Source organism: Dipodascopsis tothii (genome assembly GCF_038497935.1).
Source record: "Dipodascopsis tothii strain CBS 759.85 unplaced genomic scaffold V1510scaffold_14, whole genome shotgun sequence".
NCBI classification, from domain to species: domain Eukaryota; kingdom Fungi; phylum Ascomycota; class Lipomycetes; order Lipomycetales; family Lipomycetaceae; genus Neoaidaea; species Neoaidaea tothii.
Window position 1 is genome coordinate 186732 of NW_027117998.1, and position 13725 is coordinate 200456.

At 64.8% G+C, this 13725-nt stretch overlaps 4 protein-coding genes and 1 non-coding gene across 5 annotated transcripts; 1 reads left to right on the top strand and 4 right to left on the bottom strand.

Moving 5' to 3' along the window:
- Nucleotides 1-267: 267 nt before the first annotated feature.
- V1510DRAFT_403035 (uncharacterized protein) lies at nt 268-1330 on the bottom strand (the record flags this gene model as incomplete). The annotated part of the gene is made up of 2 exons (XM_066932143.1): nt 268-812; nt 847-1330. The coding sequence occupies 2 exons, from the start codon at nt 1328-1330 to the stop codon at nt 268-270; spliced, it is 1029 nt and encodes a 342-aa protein (XP_066789062.1).
- A 3212-nt stretch (nt 1331-4542) lies between these two features.
- V1510DRAFT_416716 (mitochondrial carrier domain-containing protein) lies at nt 4543-5765 on the top strand. Its single transcript, XM_066933814.1, has 5 exons — nt 4543-4649; nt 4710-4789; nt 4822-5467; nt 5503-5587; nt 5624-5765. The coding sequence occupies exons 1-5, from the start codon at nt 4592-4594 to the stop codon at nt 5661-5663; spliced, it is 909 nt and encodes a 302-aa protein (XP_066789063.1). The 5' UTR covers nt 4543-4591; the 3' UTR covers nt 5664-5765.
- Nucleotides 5766-5852: 87 nt separating this feature from the next.
- Nucleotides 5853-5934, bottom strand: V1510DRAFT_t135. Its single transcript has one exon. It is a non-coding gene; the product is annotated as a tRNA-Ser (tRNA).
- Nucleotides 5935-7146: 1212 nt separating this feature from the next.
- Nucleotides 7147-8829, bottom strand: V1510DRAFT_416720 (GNS1/SUR4 family-domain-containing protein). Its single transcript, XM_066933815.1, has 3 exons — nt 8540-8829; nt 7605-8134; nt 7147-7573 (listed from the first exon to the last, which is right to left on the bottom strand). Exons 1-3 carry the CDS (start codon nt 8646-8648, stop codon nt 7229-7231), a joined length of 984 nt encoding a protein of 327 aa, XP_066789064.1. The 5' UTR covers nt 8649-8829; the 3' UTR covers nt 7147-7228.
- Nucleotides 8830-9281: 452 nt separating this feature from the next.
- On the bottom strand, nt 9282-13713 carry V1510DRAFT_125494 (uncharacterized protein). Its single transcript, XM_066930286.1, has 4 exons — nt 13633-13713; nt 13109-13566; nt 9404-13078; nt 9282-9371 (listed from the first exon to the last, which is right to left on the bottom strand). The coding sequence occupies exons 2-4, from the start codon at nt 13451-13453 to the stop codon at nt 9348-9350; spliced, it is 4044 nt and encodes a 1347-aa protein (XP_066789065.1). The 5' UTR covers nt 13454-13566; nt 13633-13713; the 3' UTR covers nt 9282-9347.
- Between the last annotated feature and the right edge of the window lie 12 nt (nt 13714-13725).

The following is a 13725-nucleotide window of genomic DNA, read 5'->3' on the forward strand; positions in this document are numbered from 1 at the left end:
ACGGACGTGCCGCACGGCCCGGCCGCTGCGCGTACAGCCGCACGCCACCGGCCGGAGCGGGCCGGCCGCCGTGGCGCCTTCGGCGGGCGCGAGCGCGCCGTATCAAGCAAGCATGCGCCCATATCGCGTTTGCGCGGGCGCGCAGGAGCCGTGTTTGGTAGGGTTAGGCGACTAAAAGTCAGTCACGCCGGCGCCGATCGGCGCCAGCCGCAGCCCGATACGAGCGCACAGATAGTAGTTTTACATTTATTAGTCTACCAAGCGTGGCTAGGCCGCCTGCTGCAGCAGCTGGATGGCCCGCAGCTTCTGCAGCTTGTCGAGCAGGTACTGCTGGTACTTCTGCTGCTGCTGCAGCTCGTGCTGCTGCCGGCGCTGGCTCACGGCCGACGCCGACCCCAGCAGCACGGCCGACCACTGCTCGTAGGTCTTTTCCGGGATGTGCAGCTTCCAGTCAATCGCCTTCAGGAAGGCGACCTCGTTCTGGTTGATCTCGGTCGTAGTCAGGCCCGAGATCTTGCTCCACGCGCGCGAGCTGTAGTTGCGGTCCTGCAGGTACTTGCTCGCCAGGATCAGCGACGACAGGAACGCGCGGCGGCCGCACTGCAGGCCGTGGGCGACCCGGCCGGTCTCGATCACCGGCCGGATGAGGGCAATATAGTACAGGGCGACTTGGAGCGTCGAGTAGCTCGTGCGCGAGCGGCGCAGGGTCTCCTCGATGAACGCGCGCAGCGACAGGATCTTGCTGTTGCGCGCGGCGCACGCCTCGACCTTGGCCGCCGGCCAGACGCTCTCGATCATCATGGCGGTGGCGTCTGCGGTCAGCCCAGCCCAGCCGGGCACACTTACCAACAAGCGACTCCACGAAGACCACGCGCTTCTCGCTCGAGGCCGCGGTCGCGGGCACCTCGTCCGCGCGCGCGCGCTTGGCGTCGCCGGCGGCGCCGGCGTCTGCGCCGGCGCCCACCTCCGCCTCGGCCTTGCGCTTCGTGCCCGACCGCGCCGGCGACGTCGTCGACGACGCGGGCGAGATGTGCAGCGTCGTCGTCGACACCGACGGCGGCGGCGTCGGCAGAAACGAAAAGGTCTTGGCGTCGGCGCCAAGCACGTCGCGCACCGGGAACGGGCGCTCGAGCGCACCGGGCAGCTCGGGCGACGACTCCGAGCTCGCCGACGAGATCGACGAGCGCGACGACGCCAGCGACGGCGGGTAGTCGTCGTCGTCCGACGCGGACGCGTCGGACTCGTAGGCCGGCTGGTATTTCGCCGGCCTGGCACCGCACGCGCCGGCAGCCGGCGCGTACGTGCTCACGGAACCGCTCACAGCGGACATGTCAAAATCAGGGGGCGGAAAACGAAAATCAGAGTAAAGCAGAGCGATCCAAAAAATGACACGCCAAACGTAACCAAATCAAAAGCAGCGGGTCCCAAATACTAACGCCTGACGCGGAACGAACAAAAGACAAACTCCTAAAGCCGTGGGAGGCCGTCGGGGACGGGCCTAAATCAAGGGTACTTGCAGGCCTCGGGAGGCCGGTGCAAGCGCGGTCGAAGTGACCAGATCTGAACCAGAAACAGGTGGAAGCCGGGGGGAGGAACAAGTCCAAAAATAAGAAGAGCCGGTAAGGGCTGTTCTGTCGTACTGTGCGATATTAAAGGACCGAAAACATCCACGGGATCGGGGCGGAAGGGTTGGTGGCGCTCCGGGACCGACGATGACTGCACGATCCGGACCTTGTATGAGTAAGATGCTGGTTTACCACCCGGAGGCGACAGCAGAAACGATAACAGCCATGATTAGAGAGTGCCCACGAGTATTAAAAAAAAAAGAAGCGTTTTTGAGACCACAGTATGGAACACACGGGCACATGCGCGGAGGCCTTAGACTCGGCGGGTGCGGCGCGACTGAGCGCCGAAAAAACGACGGCGAGGTGCCGGCGCGGATCAGTGGCTGGCCTTCGCTGGAAAGGCTGGCGGGTGCTCGTCGAGAAACTCTGCTGCGCTGCTGTTGCTGCGCTGCTCGTGCTCGTCTCGTGCTCTGTTGCTGCTAGTCGTTGCTGGCCGCGTGCTCTCGATACGTGGGTGCTCAGGTGCAGATGCTAGTTCGTGGTGTATGGAAAAACCCACGGAGCGCAAGTGGATGCATATATACGAAAAATGTGGGAAGCCTTTGGTGGTTAGTCAGTGCACCACCAAGTAATAGTCAAAATTTACGACGAGTTTGAGTAATATTTTCTGCAATACCTAAATGTGTCTTTCGCCATCCGATCTTCGCAGGCGTTACCTAAGCGACTGCAGATGCTGACGTCCATGCCGCCGCCCGCTGACATAAGTTATGCCTATTTGGGTAAAAACGCTTATTATGAGTACATTATGGGCAACCTTCTGGCAATATTAGGCAAGTGCGGCGTAGTGGCGAGCGGGTCCAGCCACGCCCGCCGGCTCGGCGGCCGTACCGGGTGTGAGCAGTCTCTGCAGGAAGATTCTGCGCGCCGACGGCGGAGGCGCGCGCGCAGGCGGCCGCACCGGCTGTGTGGGCCAATAGTGGCGCTTACAGCCACCCTGACCCTGCGTCTACCCAGCTGTGCTGGCTGTGGCAATCAATAGCGTCGCCGTTGCATAGGGCGCGGAGGCAGCCGACAGATACGGTCGTCACGCGCTAGTCCCAAACGCCTCTCCCGTACTGTGCTGTACGGCGTGGCCGGCCAGGCCCGCGCTAGCCGAACGCTGAGTCACGGTGCGCTGGAAGGCCGCACGCTGTGCGGCGCAGGGGTTAGGGTCCGGATCCCCGTCTGCACCGCCTGCAGCCGCCGGATGCATCCCCACCGCGTCCGACGCGCGTGCGGACCGATATGCCGCGTGCCGAACAGGCCGCGGACGTGCTGTCGGCGTGTCAGGGCCGCGGCTTATCCGCGGCCCGCTGACGGCGGCCGACGGCCGCCGTGCGGCGGGGCGGCCAGTCGTGACTCACCGTCACGTGAGAAGCGTACGCGCCACCAGTCACGCCGCAATCGGGCGTCGGCTGACATACTGTTCTTCCGGCCATGACCGCCGTCAGCTCAGTCAGACGGTCAGCCGCTTGCAGTCATGCCATAGTCACGCTCAGTCATACGGCGGTCACGCTATGGCCACCGCAAGCCACTGCCACTGCGGCCACTACGTTGTGGTGTGAGTCTTCGTGGTGCCACCGCACGTCAGCGCGCTCTTAACACGGACCCCGCCATGACCAAACTCGCGCGGTGATACCAGAAAATATCGCCACCAAGTAGACTCATCTATCGCGTGGCTGTCTCGGCGCCGCCGCCGCTCGGTCCGCCGCTCGGCGCCGATCGGTTGCCGCAGTGGCTGCTGCGCGGCGAGGGGGTGATCCGGGCCGTGCGGTGTCCGGGGTCCAGCCCACTTTGATGCTATCTCAAAAATCATCTTGGGCTGTCTGGACCTTGCCCTGGACCGCTTGCCGCAGCGGCTGCGGCTCGCCCCCCGCCCCCCCATAGAAAGATTACCAATATGCCGCAGCCTGTTCCGAACAGCGGCGATATGACTGCGCCGCGTCGGATCAGCAGGGCACGTCTAGATCTTTCTACGCGTGTGCTCGGCGGCAACAAATAGACCACTCGGGCCCCCTGTGGTTGTCGATCCAGACCGTACGGTCCTGTTGATCAGCGTCGTCAGCTGGTGACAGTCCCGTTGCGGCGTGCCTTGAAGTTGTTGAACGGATGTCGGTGCACGACCCCCCTTATTCACAGAGTTAGGGCACTCCATATTACACATGTGCTTGATACATGTTTGATACGCTGCTAAATAGCCAGGTCAGGAAGCCATCGAACATCGTAGAATTTCTACTCGTTAATGCAGCAAATGTGGGACTGCGGCCGGAGAGTAATAGCAGTTCCAGCACAGGCAAGAGATCGGGTCCTGCAGGAGCGGGTGCTGCCGACGAAAGCTGTCAGCTTTAGCCGGACGACAACACAGACTTTGTAGTGGGACTCTGTGACTCGACAGGCGACAGTATGCTATAGGAGGCTTAGGAAAAAGAACGACCTGCGAGCCTTCGTCCGGTATAGTAGCCGAGTCTCGACCAGCGGGACTCTACGTAGCTGCCGTTCCTGATCTCGGTGTCTACGTGCCCAACACGGCTCACCATATATGACCAGTATTTTACCAACCGTGACCAGCCGACAAGCGGAGAAGGAGCCCCAACAGTCACCACGGTCCAGATAGGCAGCCGGTGATCATTTGCAGGACAATTACAACGTCTGAAACCTGCGGGGTTCGCGGGGTCCCAAGATGGAGGAGCCCAGGTCTAGGTCGACACCACGCCAACACCTACAGCTTGCTGCCGGCTGGGCCTGGCATGCCCAGGCGCACACGAGGTATCGCTTGGCCGCAAGCGCGGACAAGCGGCTACGGTTCAAGGTCAGTCGCGGCAGGTCGGCCGGGCGGCGGGGTTGTCATGGCAACGCGTGCGGCTCGGGTAGAACCGGCGGGTAACGGCCGTGCGCGGTAGGCTTTCCGCGACACCAGAAAAAAATTGCTTCTCATACAACCGCCGACAACAGTTCTCAGACGAGCACGCCTTTATTCCGTCCGCACGATGTCGCCTCCGTCCAACGACAAGTCCAACTCGGGCATTGCCCGCATCCTCGGCTCGGGTACGTACATTGGGCGTGGACGTGGTCACGCTGCGATCCCGAGACTGTTCTGACTCTCAGCTACCGCCGGCATCTCCGAGCTGGCCGTCTTCCACCCGGTCGACACCACGGCCAAGCGCCTGATGAGCAACAACACCAAGGTAGGTCTCAGCCCTGGAGTTGCTGACAGCAGGTCAACTCGCTTGCTGAGCTCAACCGCGTCGTCTTCAAGTCGTACGCACAGGAGACTGTCGGTCGCAAGATGCTGTCGCTGTTCCCCGGTCTCGGCTATGCGGCCGGCTACAAGATTCTGCAGCGTGTGTACAAGTACGGCGGCCAGCCCTTTGTCAACGACATCCTCAACAAGAACTTCAAGAAGGACTTCGAAGGCGCGTTCGGCCAGAAGACCGGCAAGGCCATCATGTCGGCTACCGCCGGTTCCATGATCGGAATTGGAGAGATTGTGCTGCTGCCGCTGGATGTCCTCAAGATCAAGCGTCAGACTAACCCCGACGCTTTCAAGGGTCGTGGTTTCCTGTCCATCATCAAGGACGAGGGCTTTGGACTGTACCGTGGCTGGGGCTGGACCGCTGCCCGCAATGCTCCGGGCAGTTTCGCTCTGTTTGGTGGTAACGCGTTTGCCAAGGAGTACATCTTTGCGCTGTCGGACTACTCGAGCGCGACCTGGAGTCAGAACTTTGTGGCCTCGATCTGCGGTGCCTCGGCGTCGCTGATTGTCTCGGCACCGCTTGATGTGATCAAGACCCGCATCCAGAACCGCCACTTCGACAACCCCGAGTCGGGATTCACGATTCTCAAGAACATGGCCAAGAACGAGGGTAAGTGGAGGAAGTCTGCGCAGAGCTAACGACAGGCTTTTCTTCCTTCTTCAAGGGCCTGGTGCCCAAGCTCCTGACGACCGGTCCCAAGCTCGTGTTTTCGTTCGCTTTGGCTCAGACGTAAGTTCCACTCGATAAAGATCTCGCTGACCACAGTCTTATCCCTGCTTTTGACCGTGCGCTTGGCGGCAAATAATTCCGTAGATAGACTGCTGTGCGGCCGCCTGGTCGGCTGCGCGGCGCAGCAAAAGTTTCTCTCCTCCTCCTGTACATATCGAATATATATGTCCGCCTTTCACTAGAGACCAATTGCGATCGCCTACCGGCGAGCGACATGCCAGTGTAAGGCGACGCCCGGCTAGTGCTCGCTGGAAGCAAAAATTAACGACGCCGGCAGGACTCGAACCTGCGCTCCCAGAGGGAAAGAGATTTCTAATCTCTCGCCTTAACCGCTCGGCCACAGCGCCAATTTCTAACTAGTAAGCGCGCGGTTGACACCATATTCCGAGCATCTTTTGTACGACCCGCAGGACGCGGTACGACCCGCAGCCTCCGCATAACCTTTGCGCCACATCAGGTACCCGCTAGGCCAATGCAGGGCCCATACTACTACCGCAACAGATCAGATCAGCCGTCGGTGACGCGACGCTCTCAGACTGCAAATCGCGCCACACGCGTAAGGGCCGGCCATTGCTGGGCGAGCTGGGTCACACTCAGTCGTGGCAGGCGCCGCGTGTACCCTACGTGCAGGCCACAGTCACGCCTCCGGCGTAGCCGCGGCACTGCCGGCACTGCCGGCGTTGCCCCGAGAAGCGCGCTCGGGCCGGCACCGCCGCGTCGGCGGCTGCTACTCGCGGGCCAAGCGTACGGGTCGGCGGCTGGCGCTGATTCCAAGAGGCCGGTGCGCCCAGCCTGAGCGCTCGTCTCCAAAACACCCCGCTTAAGGTTCGTAAGGTGCGCTAGTCGTACTAGTACAGTCATTTGAAGGTACAATGGCCGCTGGTACCCTGCACCAATCTGTCAATATAGAGTTTTGGTCGTTCACTCGTTCTGCTGCTCGTTCACTCGTTTGGGTCCGGCACAGCACCGGAGCCCCTACCGTGGCGCACACGACGCCCGCCGTTGGGCCTCGGCTCAATGGCCGCAGCGATAGCCGGCTGCGCAGGCCGGCTGCGGTCGGCAGGTGCAGCAGAGCACGCCAGGGCCAGATCGGCACTGCTGGCCCGTTCCTGGCGAGTAGACGGGAGTACACAAGCAGTCTGTAGTCGCCCCAACAAACGCTCGAAGCACACGCGCGCGTCTAGAAACCCAAAATCAGCCAGCACGACCGGCGCCGAGGCGGAGGTGGGCAAGGCGGTACCGGGCCCCTGGACGGTGGCCTGTGTGCCAGCCACCGGCGGCGCCGCCAGGGAGGCGCAGATGAGGCGGCGCGGCGCGGCGGCAGTGCGCCATTATTTGTCGGGCGCGATGCGCGTGGCCGGCTCGGCCGGTGGGCAGCCGGACCACCGGGGCCGGGCTCCGCGCCAACACGGCGGAGGCGACGGCACAGGCGACTGCGCTTGGCCGCCGGCTAAGCAGGCTGGTGGGCAGCGCACGCAAATAAGCAACAGGACGGCCACGCGGGCGCCCGGCAAGGCGGGTCGCACCGGAGATGATACCCGGGTCGGGCTCCGGGAGTCTCACAATCACGAGTGTATTGAACGACAGACAAAGGCAGGAAGAGCGCCAACAATGAGATCACAGAAAACAGCAAACCGGGACCTAGTTCTTGGCCGCGGCGGGCTTCGACTTGCCCTTGAGCGGCGGCGCAGCCTTGCCGGCCAGCGGCGCCTTGCGGTTGCGCACGTAAGAGTCGATCCAGAAGCCCACAAAGAGGTAGGTGAGCGGGGCCAGGTAGGCCACGTTGACAAAGAGCGCAAAGGTCTGGCCCGGGTTGACCAGGCAGGACGTGTACTCGCCCTGGGAGGGGTCGAAGTAGTAGATGAAGAAGTGGCTGATGGCCAGGCTGCCGCCAAAGACAAACTGGCAGATCTGGGCGGTGGTCAGGGCGCGCTTGAGCGCGCGGGGGACTCGCACGTTGATGCCCGAGAGCGTGTAGTAAAAGTACTGGGGTCAGCGCGAGCGTGCGGGGGCGTACCATGAGCGTGTGGATCAGGCTGTTGAAGACAACAAAGATCCAGATCGGCGGCGACGCGAAGCGGATGCCGGCCCACATGGACATCATCGCGCCGGCATGGTGGTACGTCTGCAGGAGCGACGACTTCTTGCCCTTGGCCAGGATGATGGCCGTGTCGAGGACTTCGTAGAACTTGCTGAGGTAGAACAGGAAGCCGTAGTAGCTCAGGCCCTTGTCCCAGATGCCGCCGTCGAGGCTGCAGAGCGAGCGCCAGAGCGACGAGTCGCGGCCGCCGGCCTTGTTCTCGAGCACGGTCTGGATCAGCGACGAGGTCATGCCGACGCACGTCCAGGCCGAGTACACGCACAGGCCGAGGTTGTGGGCGATGACGAGCCACTTGAAGAGCGCGGTGGTCGCGAACCGCGCCGGCGGCGTGCCCGCACCCCGCGACCGGTTGAGCACATGCACGGCGGTGGCGTAGACCGTGGCGATGGTGACCGGCACCCGCACGTCCATCAGCCAATTGAACGATTCGGCGAAGAGCGAGCCGTCTGGACGTTAGCAGTCTGCCCGACGGGGCGGCGGGCGGCGGGCGGCGGCGGTCGGCCGTGCGGAGGCGGCGGCCGGCGCGTGGCCGGCGCGTGTGCTGGCCGGTGAGGCCTCCGCGGAGGCCGCCGGCCGGCCTGCTCGCTTTCTCGCTTTCGCGGCTGGCTGGCGCCGCTCGCCCACATTCGACCATTCCCGATTCGCCTAGCGCCTCACTAGTGCGCTTCCGCGACAGCCGTCGCGAACCCGAGTCCTCCCAACAAACGCCGCCGGCACCAACCGTTGGGCGCGGGCGGCCGGCAGCAGGCAGGAGGGCCGCAGGCGCGGCGGCCGCCGCGGCCGCGACGACCGCCGCGGCCACGACGACCGCAGCGGCCACGGAGGGCGGCAGATCGGCGGGGATCACTTACCAGGCGGGCCCTGGGGCATGTCCAGGCCCATGGGCAGGCTGAAGACAATCGACGACGGCGGCGACGAGATCAGCGTCGACACGTTCGACACGCTCCGGTACGACGACATTCTGAGCAGAGATCTGGTCGGGCAGGATTAGAGAGGGAAAGACAATGGCGGCGGAGACGGGCACCGGCGGGCATATATACCCGTGCGGTCTGGGGTCCAACCCCGAGTCAGTTTCCGACACTGCCTACGCCTAGCTACGGAGAGTTTGCCGGGCCGGGTGGTTCACGATCCCTACACGCTGCTCGCTCGCTTTTCCTGTGCAAGGCTGCCGGGGTGCAATTCTGGGTCGCCTATTAAGGTTTGGTGCACGCCTCTAGATCCCCCGGGGTGGGCGCGGCAAACCTAAAAGGGTCGTACTGTCGTACACGGCAGGCGCGCTGCGGCGGGCGGCTGGAGGCGGCTAGCGCGGCCCGAACGGAACGCGGCGCCACAGCACCGTACCGCTAGATGGTACCCGTCAGGGGCGGGTCGGCGCGCCACGCGGCGGCCGTGCGCGTGGCCGTGCGCGCTACCCGGCCGGCCGGCGCGCCGCAGCGCGTGCGGCGCCCCCGCGGCTATTCGTCGCGCACGGCTCGGCCCCCGAACATCGCCCTCAGGAGGCAGTCGTCACAATGTAGATTGATCTAAGGAGGGCGGAGCCGCCATGCCAAAAGCAAACAAACGGTACGCCAACAAAAGCACCCAAAATGATATCGTAGCCGTGACCGACACGGATGAAAGGTCCAAACCAACTTTTAGGCCGGCGGCGGCGCCGCCTGGCTAGAACATGCGTAAATCGTAATACTGCTGTCAGCGCCGTGCGGGGGGCGGCTTACCAGGTAGCTGTCGCGGTGCGCGGGCGGCTCGGGCGCGGGCGGTTCGGGCGGCGGCGCGGGCGGCGCGGGCGGGCCCGCCTGGAGCACGCTGTCCTGCGGCGGGCTGCTGTACGGCACCGCCACGCCCGGGCGGTCGAGCCACTTGCTGCGCACGGACGCGAAGAACTCGCGCAGCTCGTCCGGCCGGTTCGCGACAAAGTCGACCATCTCGCGCCGGATCGTCTCCGGGTCGACGAGCACGGCCGCGGCCGACGTCGACTGCACGCCCATGCGCGTCGCCGCCAGCGGGTTCGACGTCACGGTGAACGTGCCCGTCTCGGCGTTGAGCTCGACCAGGGTCGTGCCCGACTTGTGCACGTACTGCGGGTGGCGGAAGTGCGGGCGGCCCCACGAGTACGTGATGTCGACGTCGGCGATGGACTCGAACGAGTCCTTGGCCTCGGTGTCGAGCACGTAGTCGAGCTTGAGCAGCGCCTGCTCGTGGTAGAACATGGGGTTGACCGCGTGGGGCTCGACCTCGTCGTACTCGTTGCGGCGGCCGTCGGTGGTGGTGGCCACGCCGTCGTCGTACTCGATCGCGCAGGGGTCGACGGCGAAGCTAATCTCGCTAAAGGACGCGAACGGGTCCGTCATCTTGAGCGCGCACACCTCGTCCACGGGCACCTCGACCATCTTGAGCCCGGAGCGCTCGCACATGCGGCTCCACTGGCCGATCATCTCCTCGATGAGCTTGGGCGTGGTGTTGAGCCACTCGAGCCGCAGGTGGTAGCACGACTCGGGGTTGTGGAGCCGGTCAAAGTGCAGCATGACGATCTCGTTGCGGAACGACTTGCGGCCGGGGTCGACGTTGATCCGCAGCGACGTGCTGAGCTCGATCCGCGGGGTCTCGGTGACGGCCGACCGCGCGTTCTCGGCCTCCTCGAGCGAGAGGTCGGGCGAGGCCACGCTGGCCGTGCTGGCGAGCGAGGCGTCGGCGTCCTTGATGGAGCCGGCGCGCGAGCGCGGGCCCGGCGGCGGCGTCGTGTCGTCCCACGCGGACGTGTTCATCAGCGGCCCCATGCTCACGTTGCCCGCGTTCATGTTGGCCACGCCGCTGGCGGCCTCGCGGATGGTCGACAGCCAGCCGCCCGACTTGGCCGGCGGGTGGTTCGCCGCCGTGCTGTACTCGGGGTTGATCTGGTAGAAGTAGTGGCCGTGCAGGAACGAGTGGCGGTGCTCGACGTGGTGGAACAGGCCGGCCTTCATGAGCTCGTTGCCGTACTCGACGGCCTCCTCGACCGTGTCGATGTCCTTGAAGTTGTTGAGCAGCCACGCCACGTAGTCCGTGCCCAGGAAGCAGTGCTGGTGCAGCTTCCAGTGCCACCGCCGGTCGACCAGCCGGATCCCGCGCTCGCTCTGCATGTCCTGGGCGAGCGCGGCCAGCTTGACGTCGCGCGTGAAGCGCTCGGACGGCCGGCTCATGAGCGAGTCGCGCGCCTCGGTCAGCTCGGCGGCCTCGGACCCGCCGGTGCTCTCGAGCAGCTGCGAGATGTACGCCGAGAGGTAGCCCGTGTAGAACTTGAGCTCGGGCACCGTCTGCGCCTTCTTGCGCGACCGCAGCCGGCGCTGCTCCTCGGCCGTGAGGTGCTGGGCCCGGTAGAACGACGCGTTGAGCTTGCGCAGCGCGTCCAGCCGGATCTCCTCCGGGCTCATGGCGTCCATCGACACCACCGGCTGGCCGCCGGCCTGGCCGGCCTGCCGCGGCATGAACAGCGACACCCGGTTGGTGTTGATGCCGTTCTGCATCTCCATGGGGATCAGCACGAACCGCGACCGGTAGAACTTGTGGTTCTCGACCAGGGTCGAGAGGTTGCCGGCGAGCAGGTTGTCCTTGTTGACCCAGTTGGACTCGGTCCGGCGGGTGCCGTTGAAGCGGACCTCGCGCCGGTGGAACTCGGTCTCGTGCGGCGTCTGGATCATGGGCCGGTAGATCAGGTCGAACTCGAGGTCGGGGTTGTCGAAGCGCCGCCGGTAGAGCTGCACGTGCACGCTCTGGTCGGACGTGCAGCAGATGCGCTGGATGTAGTTGCCCAGCGAGAAGTACATGCGCACGCCCACGGCGCGGCCCGACACGTCCTGCACGATGCCGTCCGCCAGCGGGCTGACCGGGTTGAGCATCTCGGCCTGCGTGACGACCGCGCCGATGACGATCTGGTAGCCGCAGCAGATCCGCAGCGACACCATCTCGCGCAGCAGGTCCTCCATCGACAGCTGGTCGGCGCCGGCGCTCTGGCCCAGCCGGATCTCGTACGCCTGGCACGTGTACTCCGAGTAGAAGTCCTCCGGCGCCGGGAACGCCTCGGTCGTGACCGGCAGCGCGGCCGGCGAGATCAGCGACCGCCACTTGACCGCGCGGTTGCGCGTCTTGCGGGGGTAGAGGTGCTTCCAGTTGCCGTGCATGATCGCCGACAGGTTCTCCTCCTCGGTCGGGTTCGACGGGTTGGCGATCATGGTCCACAGCGGGTTCGAGTACCCGCCGCGGCTCGAGTTGGACGCCGCCATCGGCCGCGGGTTGGTCATGACGTCGTTGTCGTACCGGTTCATCCACGCGCCCAGCTCGGCCTCGTCCATGTCGGCCAGCGACGCGGGCAGGTAGTCGATCGAGATCGCGCTGAGCTCGTTCTCCATGACGCCCATCATCTGGATCTCGTAGATGCGGCACCGCGGCACCCACTGCCCGCTGTCGAGCTGCTTGGGCGTGTTCCAGTACGACACGTCGGCCCAGTGCGGCATGCAGTAGAGCACGTCGTTGTCGGCGCTGCGGTAGCGGAAGAGCGGGACCGCGTGCAGCGGCATCCGCGTCAGGCAGATGAAGTCGACCGACAGCCCGCCGTCCATCAGGTTCTGCGTCGACCGGTGCAGCAGGTCGATCTCCACGTCGAACAGGCCGGTGCCGGGCGAGAGGATCATGGTCTGCATGCCCGTGCGCTGGCTGTCGTTGATGAGCAGGTCGCGGCTGACCTGGGTCGCCGCGAAGTTGACGGCCTCGAGGATGTTGCCCTTGACCGCCGGGCAGATGGCGCCCACGATCTGCGCCGCGCCGTCGCCCGCCACGTTCTCCTGCACGAGCACGCTCTTGAGAAACGTCACGAACTCGCGCCGCAGCGTGGCCATGATCTCGGTCCAGTCCGAGACCTTCATGCGGTCGACCACGATGCGGAAGTAGTCGCGCGTCTTGGTGCTGCGCACGCCGGGCGGCAGCGCGTCCGCGCACGCGTCCAGGTCGAGCGACGTGAACATGATGATCGAGATCAGGTGGTGCGTGTCGGCCTCGCGCCACCGCCGGAACAGCTCCGGCAGGAACGAGTTCAGGACCTTGTTGAAGTAGCTCTCGCCGGTCTCGTCGAAGTACCACATCTCGCGCGACATCTGCAGGAAGATCAGGTACTTGACCGACTGCGACCGGAACACGGCGCGCGTGTCGGCGCCCATGTAGCTGATCTTCTGGCTCTTGCCGTCCTTGTACATGCGCTGCACGCTCAGCGTGAACGTCTTCTTCATGAACTCGATCGGCCGCTCGTGGAACACGCACGTGTTCTTGAGCGACGCCGGGAAGTACCACATCTCGGCGCGCGTCAGGTTGATGTCCTTGATGAAGAACATGATCAGGTCGGCCTCGGCGCGGCTGCGCGCGATCTGCGTCAGCACGCCCACGCGCCCACCTACCCAGCGCACGCGCACGACGCGCGACGTGCGGTACGACGCCAGCGGGCACGACCCGGTCAGCACCGACAGCTGCACGTTGGGGAGCTTGCGGCGGGTCTCGGCCGACAGCGGCGCGATCGTGAACATGTGCAGCCGGTTGCCCTTCATGTCGAGCACCTCGACCACGTCACCCTCGTGGCTGCCCGCCAGCAGGCTCTCGTCGAACACCGTGACGTCGGGCACGACCCGCTCCTCGTGGAACCGGAGCGCGACCTCGACGGCGGTGTGCCGGCTGCGCTCCTGCGACGGCTCGCGCGACAGGCTGCCGACGCTGCGATCCGCCATTGAACTCGAAACTAGCGCCATTGTCTACCGGGCCATGGAGACGTCTGCGGGACTGCGGGGCGCGATGTCGGCCGGATATGTATGCCTGCGCGCTCGGCCTGGGGCGCTCAGGAACTGTCTGGTCTCGGCGTCGGCTGGGGTCAGCGGCGGCTGGGACGCCGGCAGCGGCACCGGCGGGCGGCCTGGACGCAGCCACTCACCTCTCTCGACGTCTGGTGTCCTGGGGATCTCTGTCGACGACCTGGCTGGTATCTCCGTCGTGATCGCTGGAGATCGATCAAGCGGGCACGAGA